The sequence below is a fragment of the Bicyclus anynana genome, chromosome 19, assembly GCF_947172395.1.
Source record: "Bicyclus anynana chromosome 19, ilBicAnyn1.1, whole genome shotgun sequence".
Classification (NCBI taxonomy): Eukaryota; Metazoa; Arthropoda; class Insecta; order Lepidoptera; family Nymphalidae; genus Bicyclus; species Bicyclus anynana.
The window spans coordinates 5,292,930-5,317,302 of NC_069101.1; the positions used below are offsets into that span (position 1 = coordinate 5,292,930).

At 37.6% G+C, this 24,373-nt stretch overlaps 1 protein-coding gene across 1 annotated transcript in view; it reads right to left on the reverse strand.

The window, feature by feature from the left end:
* Positions 1–488: 488 nt before the first annotated feature.
* LOC112045246 (runt-related transcription factor 1-like) overlaps positions 489–24,373 on the reverse strand; it is a 59,318-nt gene continuing 35,433 nt past the window's right edge. Inside the window, exons 4-6 of the mRNA XM_024081358.2 lie at positions 19,272–19,469; positions 2,670–2,828; positions 489–1,872 (exon numbers count right to left, since the gene is read on the reverse strand). Of these exons, the coding sequence (XP_023937126.1) occupies positions 1,376–1,872; positions 2,670–2,828; positions 19,272–19,469 (854 nt within the window). The 3' untranslated portion in view covers positions 489–1,375. The remainder of the gene's footprint in view (positions 1,873–2,669; positions 2,829–19,271; positions 19,470–24,373) is intronic.

Consider the following 24,373-nt stretch of genomic DNA (forward strand, 5'->3'; position numbering starts at 1 on the left):
CGACCATTGCTCTTCGAACCATGTGCTCTGTCCTAAGAGTGATAATATATGATAAGTATCATTATCAGATATTAGTGATGATGATCGGGACCAACGGCTTATTCTACTCTCCAAAGTACGCTGAGGTAACATCACCAACTTCTCCACTCCGGCCTGAAAAATTCTTATCAGCCTATTAAAATCTCACTGCAGGAGCAGCACCTCCCTCCTGGATATAGAACTTAGATCCACCACACTTCTATAATGTGGGTTGGCAACACTTGCAGTGATAATGTTTCAAATTGTTAACGATCAGTATCAGATGTTAATGATATGACCAACGACTGTACGTGCTCTCCAAGTAACGGGAGTGTTACACCACATTTTTCTCAACTCCAGGTTTTATCAGAATTTCCTAAAAGAAAACTCAGTACTTCATAGCCGAAACGAGGACTCGAATACCACTGAATCATGCAGAATAGGAATAAATAAACTGTTTAAAAATTTGGAATAACTTTATTTACAGACCTTGCATTATAATACAATCAACAATTATTTAAATACAATTTGGAATTCACATTCATTTAACTAACGTAAAAACACCTATCGACAATTATCACTATATCGAATTCGTATCCAACTTTGTTCTACGCGAGCGTAAGTTCTGAGCGTTCTTAAGGTTCACCATCACATCGGACGGTAGGTGCCGACCATTGTATAACACTTTCTGTCGAATTTTAAGCTTAAGGGTCAGTGCCGACTGACGGAGCTGTCAATTAAAGGCTAATTTCATAGTCCTGTGGCCGCCATTGCGTTTCTGCGTCGTGGGTAACGAGATTCTAGTCCCTTTAATCCTTTCATACCTACGATAATCCCATAGTAATAGTAATCATCACGCTTAAGTGACGCGCTTGCCAGTCAGTAGGTGCTTGAGCAGTCGGTACTTGATCAGTCAGTAGGACTGTGAAACCAGCCTTAGAGGTTGCGACCGCACTGCTCGCTGGGATATTGGTTTGTCGGACTTAAAAATAAGAGACGTCGATTACGTTCTAATCCCTTCTGCTCGAGTTTCCTTGTCATTGCTTTTTTCTTTGTAATTGTATGGAGAATCATTTAACGTTGAATTCATATTGGTGCTATTAGTCACGTTGCCGCCACTCCGTCCATTGGCGCTGGCCCTAAGTTGCAATAGTCCTCAAAAAATGTAAAAATTGTCGGAGAAGCATAAGAACAATAATGCATACAGAATTTTTCTTGTACGTATTGTAGTTAACCAGATATAACTGATCTTGTGTTCTTTGGGAACTATTACAAATAAGGCGTAACTTTGACTGCGTATTCGACTTTTGCATACTTGTTTATCCATTACTTCTTGTATCAAGAACTGAATGTTTGACTAGTAAGGACGCCACACATCAACGGGTCGTCTTTCGGATGTTATTAAAGACTTGCTTCGAGTCCTAACACCCTGGTCCGACCACTCGGGTGACGCTGGTCTCTTCTTTGAACTAGACGCGGTTGATCCAGCCTCCTCTTCTCTGTCAGGACTTGAACTGGAGTCTTCTTGGGGTGCAGGAGGTCTGAGCCACCAATCGTATCCGCTATATAATTGGGAGTACAACCATGCTGGTGGAGTCGGAAGGAGCGGGGAGTTTAAGAAGAGTTGCGCAGCTAAAGCGCTGTGGAAAAGACTTGATGGTGCTGGAAGGGGTTGGAGAGGTTTCCTGGTCCTGGTGACTGATGTGAAGGCTCCGGGGCGCTCGTCAGGCGGCGGGCTGCTTGATGCAGTCACAGATATATCGTCTTCGTCGTCGTGTGGAGAGCTCGGACGAGACGTGGCTGGACTCGTGGTGCTATGCGGATGCATAGCTGCTGGGTTGTCTGAAGTCACATCTGTGATGACAAAAAAATATTTTATTTAGCTTGCTAATAATATATATTTCTTTGCAAACAATTTTGGATTTCTTAATTTTATAATTTGACTAGATGACGCCATGCGGTTTCACCCGCGCAGTTCCCGTTCCCGTTGGAGTACGGGGATAATATATAGATATCGATAAATGGGCTATCTAAAACTGAAAGAATTTTTCAAATCGGACCAGTTGTTCCTGAGATTAGCGCGTTTAAACAAACAAACAAACTCTTCAGCTTTATAATATTAGTATAGATTAGAAATGTTGACATTAAGTAAAAGATTTATTTTCGGTAGGTACTACTTCTTGTTCTGTACTTTTTACTTCTGTACTGTTCTCTGGTGGAGGATACCGTATTTTTCTTATTATTCAATGACATGTTAAACCTTTATTGCGACATCACCTGACGTTAAGTGATGATGATGTCTTATACAAGTGCGTCCACTGATCCACATCGGTCGAATCGCTTCAAAAGGATTCTTTGTATAGAAAAATTAAAAAGCCGTTTGATATGATGCGTCCAATACGTACGATGCGGATCAGTGGACGCCCAAAAGGTACGTTTATTCTACCCATACCTCGGACGCGGCACCATACAAGATCGCTAAATCGCTTGGCAATACGTCTTTGCGCGTTACGTGGTAATTAGCCACAAACGAAGCCTACCACCAGACTAGACCTGAGTCAATTTAGAAAACATAAAATCCTAGACTGACCCAAGCTGTTATGAGATCCACCACCAATGAGGTCAGAGTTCGTCAAAGTGTATCGTCTCACCTGTCTCATGCGGCGGTGGTGGGACGTGGTGCTGCGCGTGCGCCGGCGGCAGCACGTGCGGCGTGAAGTGTGCGTGCGTCGGCAGTAGTGGTGGGGGGTAGTGTCTAGCGAGCGCACCCCACTCCCCACCCGGGAGTCCGGCCAGCTGGTGTGCTATACCTGTAACAACGAGTATGTATCATTACAAAGGTTACTGATGACTGAAAGAATGATAGATGAAAGAGATGGGGATTAGCGCATCAAAACTGAGGCGGACAAATGTGGAAAGGAGATCATTTTGGGCCCTTTTTGAAAGTGCCGGCCAACAAAAATAAATGGGATGAATCGTTAGAACTTGCCATTTGGAGTAATAGCTGATATGACATAAAAGTTGTAGGAGGGCTCTGACCTAAGTTATACAGGATCGACGATTGGTTTTTTCCGTACATTTTGTCGATTTTCAAAAGTGCCCGCTAAGAAAAAAATCTGGTACGTATGGTTAGAACTACCCATTTGGAGCAATAACTAGTAAAGCACAAATGTTGTAGGATTGGTCTGAACCAAGTTATTAAGGTTCGATGTTTCGTCACTTCTATACATTTTAAGGAGTTTCGTAAGTAAAGTGAAAAATTGTGTGTGCATTTTGAGTAGAGTGAAATTAAAATTCCTTAAATATCTTACGGTAAAACAACTGTACCTATACTTCAACTCCAGCTGACGGCTGAGCCTCTCTCTTTATTTAGAGGGTTTGGAACTTTTATCCACTATGATGATTGGAGCATCATGGCGGCTTAGCGTGCTCAGGGTGTCAATGTTAGACTTTGTAAAGATCACTATTAGATATCAATGATAATGACCGACACTGACTGTTTACCATGCGCCCCAAGACACATCACTAACTTCTCAACTAACTATGTGCTGACACTCTCAGTTTCAATATTTCATACCTCAAACAACTCTCCGAAACACATCACTAACTTCTCAGCTAACTACGTGCTAACACTCTCAGTTTTATACCTCAAAAGAGAACTCGAACATACGACCTTATATATTCAAAATGGCATAGTATAGGCTAACTATTGGATAAGGCAGTTTTTAAATCACATACCTATTGGTTCACACAGCGGACGATAGAACGAACTATGTTAGGAGTATCTCTGCGTGATCGAATCAAAAATGAGGAGATCCGCAGTAGAACCAAAGTCACTGACATAGCTCAACGAGTTGCGAAGCTGAAGTGGCAATGGGCGGGGCACATAGTTCGAAGAGCCGATGAACGTTGGGGTCCCAAAGTCCCGACATCAAGCGAGTCGCAGGGATTCGCTGGATGCAGGTGGCTCCGGTGATGTTTAGAAGTCCCTACAAAAGGCCTATGTCATGCAGTGGACGTCCATCGGCTGATATGATTATTTGTACATTAGCTTTACATTAATTACAGTGTCTCCAGAATAAATGCAAATAAGTCTATCATAGTGATGTAGGTAGGTATGTCATTACAAAACAATGAACCGAGGAGTTTCACGCTCTACTAAAGTTAACTATTGAATGGTGCGGTGCGTTATTATTCGAGGAATATTTAAATAATAAGTGAGCAAGCTCCCTCCTCCCCAAACGTGTTTCAATTCGCGCCTTATCTCCTTCGCAACACTCCTTAATTGTTACCTGCCGACAATGATTTCGGTTTTCCAATGTTTGAAAGATGCCTCTTGCTACAATCTTGAGCTTTAAATTAAATCGGGTTTCATTTGGTGAATATCGTGAAATACGAATTCTAAAATCATGTTAAATTTTGATTTGATTTTTGTAAGTTTGTTTAGAAAGTTCTGAAATTGATTTTAAATTTTTTCAGATTACTTTGCTAATTAATATTTAAATTAGATTACTTTGATAATTAATATTTAAATTAGATGTTCTATTTGTTTAAAATATACGAATTATTGGATTTTTCATCTGTATTTTAGGTTTTCCTAAACATCTTATCACACAAAAAAAAGCAAATCGAGACATTCATTTTTATGTTTGTCTACTATTTTTTGTGTGATAAGATGTTTAGGAAAGTCAATGAAAATAAACGGTCGAACGCTAAAACTCAAGATGGATGCTCCACGTAGCCGAGAAAATCACAGAAAACAAATGTACAAGTTTAATCCTACAAAAAAACTTGAAAACATGGCAACATTACCGTAATGCAATAATAAAATTAAAAAAATAAATAAATAAAAGCCAACCGTATCATCGTAAACACATTAATGAAATAGGAAATGTGTTTCGGCGTCATAATTTCCAGTTGACATTTTTAAGCGCATAAATTAACAAAGTTCGCCCGCGCGACCCCGTATATTCGGCTTAACCCTTTAGCACCCACCTTGGGTAATTCCCACCCCGCACAACCCAACCCTTTCAGCAATAGAATAAATTACAGGGCGTTTTATGCCTGATACTGTCGCTGCGAAAATGTTAAACATTATTTTGAATCCGACCGCTTAGCGTTTATAGGTAGTTCATGGATGCAATTAGATGGAAGCCGCTTTTTGAGGATCAGCTTAATCATGGCTCGAAGCTTTTACGATAATGATGCGAGATATTGAATCTTTGTTTGGACGGCGTTTTCGTGCAGCTCGTTAGCTGAATTGGCACTTGGATTATGGCCGATAATGTAATCAAGAAACTCTATTCAAAGTCACTGTAGATAGTTTCTTGTCGTTTTTTATTTAATTATTTAAATAAAAAACGACAAGAAACTATCTACAGTTATATAGTTGTAGCAACCCGCACTTTGGTGGCCCGGCTACACTGGGATTTCAAACTCCGCGTTGGGTGTTTGTCGATAACGTGTTACACAAGATCAGACAATAACAAAACAATGCACGACGTACCTTGGACTGCTACTGCTCTCGTTGACTCCACGTACAGGGAATTTTTCTTTGTTGAAGATTTGTTTCTTGTTTTGCTTCGCGCGACGCGTTGGATTTTTAACGATTTCAACGAACTGCCGGTTTGGTGACAACAGCTGTCATTCCGAGATGAACCACTTATAAACAGTAGCTCCAATTGGTTATGAATACGATGTGCATGACAGCAGTGTACGTAAGCTGCGTTGTCATTGCCTTAAATCCTGTGCAACGTTTGTTATCGATGGCGCGAAGTTTGAATTAGTGGAGGCATAACGGAACATACTCCCCACCAAAATAACCATGATATTTTCTAATTAAAAAAAAAAAAGGAAAATGGATAATGGATACGATGGTAACATAGAATAACGATATGCGAATACTTAAAGCTAAAACTAATGATATAACAATTACTTAGAACTATGATATGATATGAATTCGATTTGGACGCTGTTTAATTTAATCTTCTAAAAGTAGAAGTTTTTGAATTCATTTTAGTTTTGGAATTGCTTGCCGGTTGCGGAGTTAAGGTTGTTTCTGACGATTGCCTTATTGAAACAGGTGCCAGATGCGTTTTTCCTAAAAGAAGCCAACCGAAAATAGAATTTATAGCGATAGGTTGATTTGAACCTCCCTTAATGCATTGAGTTAACAAACTTTCCGCAAATATGTCCGCGCCTAGTAATAAATCAATAGCTCCTGGATTGTGAAAGCCAGGATCGGCCAAGGATAATGAGTTGACGTGTGCCCATCCAGATGTATTCAATTTTGCGCTAGGATGCTCTCCACATATACTTGACAAAACGTGTAAGTCTATCACAAATTCAGAATTATTGATAGTAGAACCGATGTTACACGTGACGTCTCCTAGAATGGATGCCGTTTCCTTTCCAAGCCCGATTACCGACGCAGTGGTTTGAGTGTATTTTAAATTTAAACGTTTTAATGCCGATTGTGTTATAAAATTGCTCTGGCTACCAGTATCGAACAACGCTCGAAAAGAATGTCTTTTTCCTGAAGAGTCTTGAACTTGTACGATGGCCGTTGGTAATAATACAGTTGTGTCGGTTTGTGATTTTGAATCTAAATATGACACCGATAAACTGGACTCAACATGAACGTCTTTGTGTAGTAAAGAGTGGTGTTTGCGCTTACAAGTACGGCATGAGAAGATGCTGTTGCAATTTTTAAGTTGATGGGACCTTTTTAAGCAGTTAAAGCACCAGTTCCTATCGGTAGCAATTTTCACACGTTCGTCGATAGATTTTTTTGAAAATTCTTGACACGATGAAATAGTATGAGGACCGTTGCAAAAAGAGCAGGTAGTCGCGGGTGATACAGTAACGCTAGTCACTGGTTGCTTTTCCATTGCTGCTATCAGCGTGTGGGACGTAGTTACGTGTTTAGATGGAACCGATGCAAAAGAAACCTTGTCTACCGTCTTGTTTTGTTTAGGTTGTTCCGAAAAATGTGTATCACGTAACAGCGCTTCACATCTAGAGTGCAAAAAGTCTTGTAATTGCGCATACGTAGGTAATTCAGTTTTTGAATACTTTTCCTCGAAGTCGAGTCGTACATTCGAATCTAATTTAGATAAAATGTGATAGACTAACACAAAATCCCATTGGTCTACCGGCAAGTTTACAGATTTTAAAATGCACAAATTCTCGTCGAACAGGTCAAGCGACTTTCGAAGTTCTTTAGAATTCTTAAAATTAAAGTGTATATTTAAAATATCCTTCCAACAAGTAAAGACTAATTCGCGTTTGGATTTATATCGTGAAACAAGAGCATCGTACGCATCGCGGTAATAATCACTCGTTAAAGGAAAGGTTTTTACTACTGTCAGAGCATCGCCGCTAAGTGAGGAGACTAAGTAATGAAACTTCTCAATAACGTTTAGAGATGTGGAGTTGTGAATCAATGCGTTGAAGGTATCTAAATATTCACGAAAACGTTTAACATCACCAGCAAAGTTAGGAAGTTGTATTTTTGGTAAGCGAACGTTTGAGAATCCACTACACTGCGAATGAGAAGCAGATGATGCGCTATTGGTTAAGCTACGATATATCGATATAACTTTATAATAAATTTCATCAAAACGTTCTTGGAGTTCGCTATCATCGCTGTTTGAATCGTCCAGAATTTCAAAAATTGTAAAATGTGCGCTTTCGAAATCAGACGAAATTTTTTTTATATCCTGGTGGTACGAATAAAAAATCTCTCTTTGAGAAATATCATCAGTAGCTAAAATGCCAACTTCCAATGCTTTACACATCCGCTTATAAGCGATCGTTCGTTTTCTGCGTAAAGACGGTAAGTCCTGGGACGTATATCCTATATCCACAGATTTAGAACGCGATTTCCCAAAACCGCTTCCCTTCCGAGCTGAATGTTTTCTTAGAAGAGACATTATTTTAAGGCAGAATGTATCACAAGTATTGAGTTCGTATTTAGTTACGTTGTTAAAGAAAATAATATTAAATTACGTTATGAAATTTACGATAACAAATTATTTGAATAAACAGTGCATCACACAAGTTTGCTTCAATTTATATGTAACTGTACGACTCGTGTACAAACTTTGTGGTGAACCGTACTCACCACTGTTAAGCAAAAGTCACCGTTATGATTAATAACTGAAGGTCGCTTTTACTGTGGCATGTAACGTCGAACGGTAGGCAAGCGGTTCAATTCGTTCGACCTACCCGAAACTTTTTTGATAAATGATTGGTAACTATTTGCATCGAATAATTACAAGCCGCTTATGAAACAAAATATAGAAAAGATCGATTATTCTTTTGTTCTTGTAACTATTCTATGTTTTAGCTTTAAGTCAGTTGATTCCCTGTTCGATATCCGTTAATTTATGTAGGTACCATCGACATAAAGAGAAAATGAATGGAACAAAGAGAGAACAAAAGATGTAAGTTCCAACGATACTATAAGCAGAAAATACCATACACTGGACTCGATAGTGGAGATCCCGGGTTTCGGCACCATTAAATGTAGCAACCCGCACTTTGGTGGCCCGGCTACACTGGGATTTCAAACTCCGCGTTGGGTGTTTGTCGATAACGTGTTACACAAGATCAGACAATAACAAAACAATGCACGACGTACCTTGGACTGCTACTGCTCTCGTTGACTCCACGTACAGGGAATTTTTCTTTGTTGAAGATTTGTTTCTTGTTTTGCTTCGCGCGACGCGTTGGATTTTTAACGATTTCAACGAACTGCCGGTTTGGTGACAACAGCTGTCATTCCGAGATGAACCACTTATAAACAGTAGCTCCAATTGGTTATGAATACGATGTGCATGACAGCAGTGTACGTAAGCTGCGTTGTCATTGCCTTAAATCCTGTGCAACGTTTGTTATCGATGGCGCGAAGTTTGAATTAGTGGAGGCATAACGGAACAAGTACAGTACAAGAAGCAATCTAACGTTTCATTTGTAGTAAAAAAAAGTTTAAAAACTAAAATCTGTCTACTAATCATGTAAACCTACTTCAAAGACGTATTTCGTTATTTTGATTTTAACACAACTATTAAACCGATGTTCATTAAAATTAAATTGGACTACTCTGTATCCTTAGAATTGATTAATAAATGACGAAGTTATAAGATAAAAAACATTAAAAATAACATATGCATCAAATTGAGAACCTTCTCCTTTTTTGAAGTCGGATAAAAAATCTTACATACTCTGTATAGAATTAAATGAGAAAAATTATTCTCATCTGAAATTTTATGCACTAAAGTTAAACTGATTTTTTTTAATTTCGCGGGCGATATCAGTCTCTACTTTCATTAGCCAAACTCTAACTGTTCAATATTTGTCATAATAGCTATATCAGATCTTTAGGTATGATATCTTCAAATGTCTTTTATTTTCACCTTTTTGATGACCCCATGATTGCTGGTCACACAGTTTAATCTAAATCACATAGTGGTAGGTACATTGTAATCAGTAAAGTTTCAAATTTACATTAAAAACGCACGTATCATTGCGTTATACCTCCGTGGCGCAGTGGTATGCGCGGTGGATTTACAAGTCGGAGGACCTGGGTTCGAACCCTGGCTGGGCCGATTGAGACTTTCTTAATTGGTCCAGGTCTGGCTGGCAAAAACGTACCGCCAAGCGATTTAGCGTTTCAGTACTATGTCGCGTAGAAATCGAAAGGGGTGTGGATGTTCATCCTCCTCCTAACAAGTTAGCCCGCTTCCATCTTCCATAGTTACGGGATAACTTGTAAATAATAAAAAAAACCTATATAAAATGCCCTTACTTAACAACCTTACACATTAATAAACGTTACGTATGTTAACGTATTCATATAAAACGACCAGAAAACACAACAATATACGTGTATTCAACCCTAAAACTAAAGGGCATTGTTTCGTTTCGTATTCGCTGTTCAAAGTTGCAGAAGAAAGGGTAGCGCCAGACCATTTGCATTCGTTAAAAATGCCGGAATTCTTTGCTTTGTGTTCACAGTATGTAATCGGCGTATAGAGCGGTTGAACACGCAAGATCTAAACAAACTAAACATAGTTTATTAACATAATACACAAAGTTTAAAATTAAACACTTGGGAGCAAAGAAATTGAAACAAAAACAAGGTTATTTAATCAATTATAATTTTGTGAAGAAGTAACGTGTTTTTTTAATTTTGCGTGTTTGTGAGGTACAATGGCATGCACTCAATAGATACAAAAATGAACTGCCTGCCCTGAAGACTCGCAAAATACATAGTTGAACAGTAGAAAACAACAATTTTCCAATTGTTACATAAAGTGTATATCCAAGTTAAAAACCTTATGCATGCCACTGGTGAGGTTGTAGGGGCAATCTCTGGATCTGCTTGATAATATTTTTGTTTCTTTTATTAATAGAAAACCACGTTATTTGTAAGTGTTAAGCGCTTTATTTTATTACCATCCCACGAGAACGGGAACTACGTTAGTGAACTCTCAGGGTTTCCGCTCCCCGTACTCTTTAAAAATGAATAGCTTAGAATCAAAAGCTCGTAGCATTAATAAAAAGAAAGATTATTTGGTTGTTTAGATTATGTTATAACTGAAAAATAGAAAATGGCTTGGCTCGATTTCTTTGCTCCCAAGTGTTTAAAACCTCTAATTTTGTTATGCAACAAAAAACATGAATATTTACTAAAATGTTATTTCTTTCGTCACGACACGTCAGACAAACATAATTACGCTTTAAGTGTCTATAAAGCGAAATACATGACGTCACGTTAAAGCCTTAATAGCTCAACGGTAAGAGCGGTCGGACTCATCACCGAGAGGTAATGGTTCGATCCCTGCCCTGTTGGTCTATTGTCGTACCCACTCCTAGCACAGTCTTTCCTGACTAGTTAGAGGGGACTCGACATATTTACAACATAATATGGCAAATAGTCTTTAAAAAAAAGAAGTAACTCAAAATTACATCTCGTGATCTTCACAAATAACAAGAATAGGTACAGTGTGCGAATATGTAACCAAATAATATTCAAATTATGAAAATAAAATAAACAGCAATCCATCAGAGAAAGTATCAAAACGTCTCCGTCGCACATTTCTTCGGACCGAGCGCCTCCCAAGACGTGCCAGTCCGCTACATTACTCCGTTCGAAGGGATTTTTTTTCAGTTTGAAAAATAGCACCGCGACGAGAGGGTTGAGGCAAACATTTTAATGCCATTTGCTAGATTGCGTCTTGCATTTTTCCCTTGCTTTTCTTTCTTGCTAATCCGCGAAGACGATTCGGATTACGTGGATAAAAGTGTTATCGTTTTGTGATTCCGATTGCCTTAGGATTAGGGTGGCATTTTTAACAGTTACTATGATTAAGAAAAGCCTTTGAAAGGGTTCGAACACTTTCGCATAATTGTTGTACATCACTTCAAATCTTCGGGAATTTTAAAGAGAGGTCTTAAGAAATGTGCTTGTGATATTTTTTCAATAGAATTCTTAATTTTTTTTTTATTCTTTACAAGTTACGAGTACCCCTTGACTACAATTTCACCTGATGGTAAGTGATGATGCAATCTAAGATGGAAGCGGGCTAACATGTTAGGATGAAAATCCACACCCCTTTCGGTTTCTTCACGATATCGTACCGGAACGCTAAATCGCTTGGCGGTACTTTCCCGGTATGGTGGTAACTAGCCACGGCCAAAGCCTCCCACCAGCCACACTTGGTCTAATTAAGAAAACCTCAATCGACCCCAGAACCCAGAACCTCTGTCTATTCGTCGTTCCCGTGGGAATATGGGGATAAAACATAGTCTGTGTTCATCAAATATAATCTACGATTGTAATGGTGAAAGTAATTTTCAAATTGGTCCAGTAGTTTCAGAGCCTATTCAAAGCAAACAAAGAAACAAAAAATCTTTCCTCTTTATAATAATAGTTCACAATAGTCTATATACATTGATTTCAATTTAAACAGATTCTAAAGTGCACACACCCAATTAAATATTATTAGTTTAATTAGATAGATAAGTAGGTATATAGCTTAGAGGATGAACTAACGAAATGTTATGTGTTATTATGTGTATGAACCTACATATCTTATGGGATATTTCAGTTTTTTTTTTCATTTACATTTTATTTCTACAATGTTTTAGTAGTAATTTAATATTGTGCCGAAGAATAAAATAATCCTATTGAGTTTTTGATTAAAATATTGCCTTGTCTTGAAAAACGAAATTAGGAATCAGTGACGCCTTTATTAGCCACAAACAACAATGTTAATAAGAATCATTGCATTTGTCTGTAAACATCGATTCCAATTAAAACAGATCCTAAAGTGCACACACCTAATTAAATGGGATTTATTTTACGTTTATTTGGAAAGCTAAGTCTAGCTTAGAGGCAACGAACGAATACGAACGCTTTAAAGATTTACTTTCACGTCTGCAATATATCCCAACTTATATTTTAGTTTAAGCGTAACCACGTCGGTAGCCTGACGCAAGGCAAGACGGATGCCCTCCGTACATCATAAGGTTAATAAGAGGGCTCGCGAACTAACGAGAGCGCTTTGTCAACGCGCCTTAGCCCGGCGCCATCTTGTGCGCCATGTTGGATTTCAATCTACTTAGCACTTAATGAATTTGCCTCTATTGATTTTGTTTAACCCCTTTTTGTTTATCTTAATTAACCTTTCGATGTTAAGTCAGCGCGAAGGACGAGATTGTTTTTGAGGTCGCGATATTTTGGTTGTTTTGTTATCATATAAGTTTTGTTATTAATTTGTAAGTTTGTTTGTTTCTTTCGTAGAACTTAAATTTACAATTTAGCCAGTCAGAAGAGACTAACGTCGATTTAGAAGGTGCCAGGTAGATTTCATCGATAGGTAGGGAAGGTGTTCGGCATTACAGCATAATTTATCTATCATCTTATTATACTGACTTTGGGTAACTTAAACATACTTGTACGTAGGTGTCTATGCAATATACCTATGCTATTTATCACTAAACTGGCTCGTGAATTTAAAGACTTCGCCCAGGCTTCAAAAAACAGATTTCAAACAAAGATTCTCCGTCAATTTCTCCTCTTTAAGTTAAAATTTCCAAAAAAACCTTTTGTCATTGATTCTCTGTATCCTAAAAGTATACTGACTAATTTTCAGCTTTCTATCTTCAGTCGGCTGAACATTGACAATAATTATGTCAGTGCGTTAACCTTTGATACGTCACGTGTCATTATCAACCCGTAGTCAACTCGAGTCTCCTCTCAGAATGAGAGGGGTTAGGCCAATAGTCCACCATGCTGGCCCAATGCGGATTGGCAGACTTCACCACAGAATTAAAAACATTCTTAGGTATGCAGGTTTCCTCACGGCGTTTATCCTTCGCCGTTTGAGGCACGTGAAAGCATCACGTGCCTCAAACGGTGAGGGAAACATTTCTTAAAATGCACACAACTGAAAAGTTGGAGAAGCATGCACCAGACCGGATTCGAACCCACAACCTCCGGAGAGGCAGAAGTCATTTCCGCAGGGCTATCATGGCTTACGTTACGTGTAAACATATACTTAACTTAATACATTTTAAATGAGCTGAATATACAGTGACTACAGCACAGCACTTATACTCTGTAGCAGCGATACGGACATTGCCCATAATCGCGCATCCGATAAAATTCCAGCGATTAAATATTAACCATCACATCCTATCTATAATGACGCGCACCTACATTACATGGCGCCGTGAAAATCGTCGCATTTAGAGTTAATCGAGCTCGCGTCATCATCATACGAATTCATTTCAAAGCGTTTAAAGGCACAGTAAAAGCGCGAATCACGCCATACAAAAGGCTGTATGAGGTGGGTGGGACATTTAAAATTTACAAATGCGTAATTATGCACCCGCATTGTCGCGCGGAAGGGTTATGCCCCTACTCTTTCTTCGAGACCCCTCCACCCCCCCTCGATCCGGGGCTTCCGGGCCTAATGCTATATTTAATTTTCTCTAAGGCTCCCTCATTAATAATGCGGAGGCTGCGACTTTAAGTGGCGCTCACACGCGAAGCGCGGATCTGCTAAATGTATGAACAAACAATTTTAGCTTTTGCGCGTACATTTAAAATCAAAATAAACATTTTTGCCCATCATTCGTGATGTATTTACAAGATGCGATACTACATTCAGTGTTTTTTTTTGTATGGGTATTTCATAGAATCTTGTCTTTTCTCGTTAAATTTCATGTTTCAATAATATCATTACAGCATCTTTCCTCGATCTTATTTTAAGTTTAATTTCTGTCTTACACTATGGCCACAAAATGACAGTAAGATTTAAAAAAAAATACCTTTTTCCTATTTATCGTGTTTTCTGAGAGGGTGACGACATGATTTTTTTAAACTGTCCGAAGGTCATCACAGGCTCTCTAAAGTGCCCAATCTTTTTGAAAGGATGGTACATGTTTTTTTTTATAAAATGTGACCCAAAGAGTTAAACAATTTAAATAAAACCTCATAAAGTAAGTGTCCGCGGTTTCCAAGCTCTAAGCTGGTAACTTTCCAAAGTTACCGTGCGGTTGTCATACGGGAGTGTACATCATTAATCATGATCTCGTGTGAGTAACATTTTTGGCCGCGGCTCTTATGGAATTGGCAATAATGAAATATTGAATAGAACCAGACATCTTTGCAGAAGTTCATGATGAACAATGAATACCTAATTGTAAAAGCATTAGAATTATGAATTATTACAAGCACTTTATTTCTATGTATGTCTGTTATTTGTCTGAGTAGTCTGTAGTAGGTAGAGTAGCAAAGATCTGCGTAGTGGGTATATGGTAGTAAATAAATCAATTTTTCTTTTAATATTTTTAACTTAGCCCTTGACTACAATCTCACTCGATGACTAGTGATGATGCAATCTAAGATGGAAGCGGACTAACTTGGTAGGAGGAAGATGAAAATCCACACCCCTTTCGGTTTCTACACGACATCGTACTGGAACGCTAAATCGCTTGACGGTACGTCTTTGCGATAGGGTGATAACTAGCCACGGTAGAAGCCTCCCACCAGCCATATCTATTGTAAAAGCGGAATAAGAATGTTTAGAGCTTAGATTTTTATAATAATTGTAATAAAACTAATAAAACTCTGTACTGAGCTTTAGTACTAAAAAATTGCTCTAAAAAGATTATCTAAGATTGGTAAAGCGAAACTAAGCCAAGTAACTCACTTAACATGTATCTCTAGATATCTAAACCTATCAACTTAGAAAGCGAAAGGCGTATTAATTGAATTTAAGACCTTTTGACACCCGTCCTAACGAGGTTTGTGCTACTTTCTATACTATAGGGTATAGTTATAGCAATATACAGGATGCTGGGGTATTTCCTATAACTCTAGGGTTATATTCTTTACCGAAAATTAATTAAAAAAAGTTCAATAAATATGTGTTCTAAAATAATATATTCAGAGTAAATAATATTTCTTTTGTAAATAGAACTTAAAATGTGTCCCATATACGCATCCTTATAATTATGACGTAGCCAAATTTACGTATTTTAAAATGAAAGGTTGGATAAAGGCGGAAATTACATGGATAGTCGGAATTATTTGAATTACTTGGTATGAAAACAATATAAAGAATAAATAATTTGTTGAAGCTGTACTAAGCTAAAACAATAAAAATAAGCTAGAGTAAACCCAGTTGGCTTATTCACTAATTTGATCTTTATTAACAACTTGATAAAATTACCATCGAATCAACTTAAATGTCTACCTACTGTATAATATCCACGAAGGGTTCTCAGTAGGCACCGGGAGACATTTCGTATAAATCAACCAACATTTTTTTATTCTTTACAAGTTACTTGACTACAATCTCACCTGATGGTAAGTGATAATGTAATCTAAGATGGAAGCGAGCTAACTTGTTAGGAGAAGGATGAAAATCCAGACCCCTCCCGGTTTCTACGCAACATCGTACCGGAACGCTAAAGGCGGTACGTCTTTGTCACTAGCAAGACCTAGACAAATTAATAAAACCTCAATCAGCCCAGCCGGGGATCGAACCCAAAACATACGTCAAAGTTAATGAATTAAACTGCGGGTAGGCGAAGAAAGTTGGTAATTTAGTAGGATTTGACTTCCAAATCGAAAGGATTGCTATCCATAGATAGCAATTTAAAAAGTTATGTTAGTTTGACAGTTCTTCTGTTTTCCTCTTCTTCTAGAATTTTCCTCTAAAGTGTCTAGTAGACACCCCCTACTAGACACGTAAAATATAATCGAGTATCTTGGCACAGTGTAGTAAGCGCGAGGTGTGTAATTGAGTTACGGGGCCTTTGACGCCCGCCCTAACGAGGTTTGTGCCACTTGCGTAGTGCTGGATTCTCCGATACAGTGGAGATGGCTATACGAGTGACGATTGTTACGAATTACAATATAGTTCGTGAGGTGTGCAATTTGTTTGCCTCTGTGTGTACGTTTATAAATTAATCCTAACTACGGAAAAAACATACTACTTTTTATCCGACTGCGTCAGAAGGAGGGTAATGTTTTTCGAGCGTATGTATGTGTGTATGTGATTATGCGTGCATGTATGTCCATTTCTTTGACACGCTCTACAGCCTAAATAGCTGGACGGATTATGACATATGAGGTGTCATTGATTTCGTCAGAACTGTGATAGTGACATAGGCTATACAAATTTTCAAAATGGCGTCCGTAAGTGAATAAAAGGAGGGGGGTGGCTATGTTTTTTTTTACCTTATTCTAACAATATGGGTATCAAATGAAAGACCATTTGGACCAAACCAATGGTTGGGATAAGCATGTTGTGACTACCTCGTAGATTTACAATAATACTTCTATTATTTTATTTTTTTATATTATAATATGTATTTGTATTTAATTGTAATCTACTCGCAATATATTTTTTAACGTACTAAATTTAATATACACTTTTCATTCGTAAAACCGATGGGTGAAGGTCGTTTCTAATACGGATCTTAGACAATTACTACTCTCTGCGGTCTACAGACCTTCAGTTTAACTAAAAGAAACACACAATAAAGGATATCGTAAGCAAAAGCCACATAGTCACACTAGAATAATGAGGTAGTTTAAAGGTAGTATTAATACGAATTACAAGAGGGTTTCCTGAGTAAAATTTCTAATAAAATTTCACGTTTTAAAGATCAAAAATCCTATTTTCGTCTAAGAATTTTGAGATGTAATAAACACGTAATCTCAAATGGGTGAGGGCGATGCTAAGCAACGATGGAGTTTCACAACAGAGAGGTATCTGTATTGTGTTGAACTTTACCTCCGTCTTACCAGCTTCTTGTTTTGAAGACGACCTTTTTGTTAATACTTACTTATAAATTTTACTAGCAGACGCCTGCGACTTCGTCCGCGTGGAATTCAGTTTTTCACAAATACTGCGGGAACTATGGATTTTTCCGAGATGAAATCTACTTCCATTCCAAATTTCAGCCAAATCGTTTTAGTAGTCGCAAAGGAGGAACAAACATACACACTTACGCACACACACAAACTTTCGCCTTTATAATATTATTGTGATAATAGCTTACTATTGCAACCCGCGCGATTTGATGCGTAGTTTCCGTTCCCGTGGGAGAACGGGGATAAAATATTGCCTAAGTTACTCGATGATAATGTAGCTTTCTATTGGGCAAATAATTTTTTAAATCGGTTTTCTGGTCAAGACTTCAATAAACGAACTCATTTAAAATATAAGTAAGGGTAGTAAATGTTACCTACCTAGTGCAATGAGATAGGTTATAAGGAAAAAAGTCAACTAAATTTCATAGAATTATTTTAAATGTACTTTCGAAATGTAGATAAAAAATATTGAATTTTTGACCAAATATTGTATTTGATTATGATTACTTACTTACTTAAATAAATACTCTATATAGTATGAGATAATTTCCTAGCATTATTATCCTATTGTATTGATATTGTTTACTTATAAAAAGAATTTCTAAAAACGTAAACACGTTATCATTGTTAAAAACTATAAAAACATATCACTTATTTGTCATAATCACAGAACACAAAACGCTAAAGCTATATTTCCTATAAATACTAATATTGGTTATACTCGTATATATTGCATCATTTCTTCATTTTCTGTTATGTTTCACACGTAAAATATAACCTGCGGATAAATAATAAACGGCGTGTTTCTTACAGGTGTCAAAAGAGGGTTAGGGAAATAGATAATTAATTGTTGCGCAAAAGTTTTGGGCCAAATGGAATCCCCCCGATGGCGCCGGCCGCGTCGGTGACGGCGGTCCGGTGACAATTTAATATCCTAGAGATCGACTGCACGGCGGGACCCTTGTTATTAACTGCTCACCTTGACTTGGGAGTCACCTGCTTCGTATTTTTGTATATTTCTCGTACGTTGGCAGAATTCTGAGCCGTCTTTAGATGGAAAACTTATTCTAATAGCTGACTGGCAAACTTAGTTCTGCCATTTTCTTCCCTGAGGGACCACGTGACGTGATATTTTTATACTCTCAGCCTACTTCCACGACCACCAAACTCTCCACTCCGGGCTGACAATTTTTTGAAAATTTCTTAGCACTAAGAAGTTGTAAGTACCCAGGACTTGAACCAAAAACCTCGTGATTCAAGGCCACATAGGCTAACCGATATACATAGGTCTGAAGAGGCAATTCAAAGTCTCTTATCATCTCATCTAACGACTGTTCCAGCTGCTTTAAGAAATGATTCGACACAAACAAAGAAACTTGAAAAATTCCTGCTTACTTCATATAATAATAGCAGACGCCGCGGTTTCACCCGCGTGGTTCCCGTTCCCGTAGGAATACCTGGATAAAATATTGCTTATAGCACTCGGGAATAGTTTAGCTTCTCAACAGTGACATATTTTTTTAAATCGGTTCAGTAGTTTCCTTTAGAGCCTATTAAAAGAGCCTATTAAATGAAAACAAACATACAATCAAATCTTTCCTCTTTATAATATTAGTAAAGAATTATAGACTAGCAGACACCCGCGACTTTGTCCACCCTTTGATCTCTCTAATCCAGCCCTCTAGCGATATCCATTCTTAGCAGATCTCTACTGACTATAAACTACCTCCCTGCCAAATTTTATCTTTGTACGTCAGTGGTTTTCGATATTTCGTGATGAGTGTATCTATAGGTATACCTTTCGCTTTTATTTACCTATAGATACGCGCGAGGACTACATGTCTCAACTTACCTGATAATTTAAAAGGTAGTGACCCCATAAGAGGGTCAGGGGCAAATCTGGGCCCAAAGTGGAACGGATGGAAGCCATGGTGGCGCGTCTTGGAGCGGGGTTCCCTGGGGCCGTCCACCGTGACCTTGATCGCCTTCTGGTACGTGGCCACTTGAGGGGGGGACGTGGCCAGCATTATTGTGAGCGAGAAGGATTTACCTGGAGACAAAATATACTTCGATTAACATATTATAATACTTTAAAATTCAAAATTCATTTATTGCTAGAATGGGGTAATGTACAGATTTTCTTACATTTCAGAATGATACACTGCCTAAATAGTATAAAATCTTAGGCTTTTTAAAAACAAATTATAATTTGTTATCAGAAGGTTTGGAGTTAGTCAGCCTTTGCAATTATACTTTGTAGAGATAACATTTGCTGATGAATGACGATACTCTGGTTTCAAAGTGATGATACGAAGATGATTTTTTGTCAGGTTTGGATTAGATCACTTTGATTCAATTTGCCTTTTTAGAGTCATCATCTGCTAAAGTTAGAAAGGCCGAAGGCCAGCAATCAGTTCATTGTAAAATTAACCAATTTCAAGAAAAAGGCCGTTTTTCAACGAAGAATTAAAAATAAGGAAGAATAAATAGGGTTGAAAGTTCGGAACCTGTCATGTTTTAAGCGATATGAAATATACTCGTTAGTTACAGTATTTCAAGTTTTTCTTATCCTTTACTAGCGAACGCTCGCAACTTCGTCCGCATGGAATTCAGTTCTTTACAAAGCCCGTGGAAACCATGGATTTTTCCTCAAAAGTAGTCTGTGGTAATCCAGAGTAAAATCTATTTCCATTCCAAATTTCAGCTAAATGGGTTCAGTAGTCGCAGCACAAAGCAGGAAGAAACATACACACTTACACATACACGCACACCCAAACTCTCGCCTTTAAATTATTGGTTCAATTTATACTACCTATACAAACGGAAATACCTTTTATCATGAGAACAGTCTTGCACGCTATACACCTTTCTATAAGTTAGAGTTAATAATATTACACTGAAAAAATATTCAGGTGGATTTACCCAAGCAGTAAAAAGATTTCGTAAGCGAAAATCCAATGTAAAGAAATGCACGGAATTTAAAACAAATGGTCATTCTCCTCAGACATCCAAAGCACGCGGGGCAGTACGCAAGAAATCGTCACCAGCCGTTGATTTGTGGCTGTCAGCTGCCGCGTGCCGGCACGACCGACCCCACCGAACTGCGGGCCTTGGCGGAGAAAATCTCCAAGAAAAACGTTAACCATATTAAACAGACTTTGCATTTTCATGTTGTTTCCTTTTTCCTTTTCCTAAGGGTGGTGAACGGTCCCACAATACTGTGCCTGGCGACTGAAGTTGTGAGGAGGATTTCTAAATCTAACTACAATCCCGAAAAAATATAAAAAATCGCTTTATTTTTACCCGACTGCGTCAGAAGGAGGGTAATGTTTTTCGAGCGTATGTATGTGTGTATGTATGTCCATTTCTTTGGCACGCCATTCGGCAATTTTCAAAATGGCGCCCGTAAATGAGAAAAAGTTAGGGGGTGGGAAAGTTTTTTTGGATTTAATCTACCTTCCAAAGCCATGTAGGCGTACAAACTACTTACAAAGTTGCCTATATTACTATATATATACTTAACTATGGTAGAAGTATTTTTATTTAAAGATTTAATTTCAAGGAGTTTTTAGTTTACAAGCACTTTTGTAACATCAAGGTTGACTATTAGTAGAGACTGAAGACTCTATCACCGGTTCGAAAGCCAGTTTCCTGATAAAAACTAACAAGAAACTCGACTGTTGATATTTTAAAGGACTCTGATCTATACAACATTAATCACTATTGCATGACATTATTAATTCTACTTCTAAAATTAAATGACTAAGTTTGATCCTATTGCCTCCAAGCATCTTTTCATGAAAATGTAAGCTTGGCTTATGTTAATGCAACGAGTAAATAAGTGTCCCTATAAAATATATTGAACGTTAAAATGTAAACCGATACTTTTTGCGTAAAATTTTGTTTCAACAATATTTCATTCATAACATACCAGAAAGCGTGCATTCAAAATTACTCTCCCATTTACCATTGCGTTTCATCACAATCTAAATGATACTCAACCGATACCGCGGTTCGGCCTATCACTTAACAAGTGTTTAGAAAATGTATCGCACCAACAATAGAGTCAACTGGCCGAACGACGAACGCATCCATTGCGGCATTGAGAAATAACAGTGCACATTCAATGGAACACAGCGAGTAATGTATGCATTGTTGGGGAATTATTGACGCAAAATTAAGGTAATGAGTATCGGGTGTAGGAGCAATGACGCAGTGGAATTGCCATCGTAACACATCCACCACAGAGCGGCCGCAAACACGGTGGCAAGCGTTTGAACAATCGCTGCCATATCGACACATACCTAATGGTAATTCTGGTGAAATTCATGGTCGCAATCCAGGCTTCATAAGCGGTGTACTGATACTATGACATTTAGTACGTAAAATTTGTGGTATTGACGCGTTAGATTACTATGGTCGTGTTTACAGCTTGGCTGTCTGGCTTGTTAATACCGCTGATACATGGAATTACATTGATTGAAACAGACAACATTATTGCTTTTTATTGTTACAAGTATTTTTCAGATGATCCTTTTGGATAATCTTATCTTTAAAATAGACTGTGAATAAATATCTTCTGTGAATAAATAATATCTTCTTAAAATACCTGAATGATTAATTTTGAAAATAAAGTCTAATGTTTATCCAATTATTATTGTAAAAAACCAATCCTGTGCAAATTCTACAATTTTAGTGTAAAGTACTAAGAGTTCCGATTTGTAAAGAAACTGAGTCAGATGGTTTGTTAAGGGTTCGGTAATTCTACTAATATTATAAACGCGTTTGTGGAAATATATCGTTGTTTCCGCTAGTGTTTGTTACTCTTCCACCTTAAAACTACCAGATGGTTTTGGTGAAATTCGATACAGAAGGTACCTAAGGTAGTTAATATGGGTAGAAGGTACTTAATATGGAATATCACATAGAATTCTTTTCTTTATCACAGAAAACAAGCATAAGTGGGAAATATACGCTAGGTCGTAGACATCAACCAGTATTTAATAATATTTTCTGTATAATACCTAGTGATGTGCCGAATATCCGTATACGCGGATATCCGAGGGAGAAGAAAGATCCGTCAAACCAGTGACGTTTTGGCGGATATTTTAGCTTATTATGTTTCTTCTTAGTAGTTATTTTTTTGACTCATGTGTCATAACCCAACACGTATTCGTACATTATTATCTATGCTGCCCAGTGTTAACATTTAATCAAAATAAAAAAGCCCAAGCTGTAAGTACATGTTGAAACATATGCTGCCTGTCGCGGCGGTGGACGATTGAGTAAAAAATTTAGGTTCCGTATCTGTATTACCGGATTTTTATTTTTCTATGACAAGTTAGCTCTTGACTACGAAACCATCTGATGTTATGTGACAATGCAGTTTAATATAAAATCCTGCTTACTTGGAAGAGTTTACTTTACCCATACTTTTGACAGTTTCCACGCTACATCGTACCGGAATGCTAAATCACTTGGCAGTATGTCTTTGCCCATAGGGTAACTAGCCACGTCCGAAACATACCACCAGTCCAGACTGAGCCAATTTAGCAAATGTTAAATCTTAAACTGACATACTGAGAATCGAACCCAGGAGCTTTCAGTTGAGAACACAGCACTACCAACCGCATTAGAGACGTCGTCTTGACACCAAATATCCGTATCGGCGGATATATATGTTTAATCGGGCACATCACTCTTAATATGACGCAATGTTTTGTCTCAAGCAGTTTTCATCCCTCCCAAGGAATAAAGCGACATAAACACCCCCAACCCCCGACCCGAAATGAGCGGCCACCCGCTTATTTTCATAAAACGGATATAAATTCGCCAACTCGAGATGAGAAAGAATTTCCTTATGTGTAACGCAAAACAAGGCTATATATTTCGTTAAAGAATACCCATATTATCTTAAAAGTTATATGTATGAAATAGTAGGCATTGAATATACTTAGTCTTAGATTATTTATTTAGACTCATCATCATCAGTATCAACCTTTATTCGGCTCAGTGCAGAGCTCGAGTCTCCTATCAGAATGAAGAAGAAGAAGAAGAAGAAGAAGAAATATACTTTATTGTACATTAAAAACAAAAATAAACAATAACTTATAATAACACTTAGAAACTAATGTACAAATGGCGGTCTTATCGCTAAAGAGCGATCTCTTCCAGACAACCACTGTGGAAGAGAAAAAAAAAAAACGTAAGCACCGATTCGGGTATACGCACACAAAAAATAAGAAAAGTTAAGTAATTTAAATACATAAATATTAAGCAATAATACATAATAATAATACATAGACTATACTTAACTACATCATACATATATACAAAGAAATACATACATACACACATACATACATACATACATACATACACACATACATACATACATACATACATACATGAAAACCTGCAAAACATAAAAACAAGACGGCATCTAAGGGAAGACAAAAGAAAAATAAATAAACAAAATAATTCAAAAATAATAATAAATAAACATAATACACATACAAGCGTAATTTGGATTAATAAGTTAAATTAAAAGATCAGGGAGGAAAAAAGTGCATGTTTACCAGCCGTTTGAAAGAGGTTAGAGATTGGGCACGCCGAATGTCTAAGGGCAATGAATTCCAGAGCCGAGCAGCTTTAACAGAAAAGGATTTAGAATAAAAGGAAGTATTATGGGAAGGAATTTTTAAGATTAGGTTGTCTTCAGAGCGAAGGGAGCGACAGTGAGTATCACTTAGAAAGCTAAAACGCTCTTTTAAATAAATCGGAGTCGTAGGATTAAACAGGACATTATACAAAAAAGACAGAATGTGAGTATTCCTGCGAAGGCGGATCGAGGGCCACTTGAGTTTTTCGCGAAATTCGGAAACATGGTCATATTTGCGAAGTCCAAATATGAATCTTATACAAACATTCTGAATGCGCTCAAGTTTATCCAGT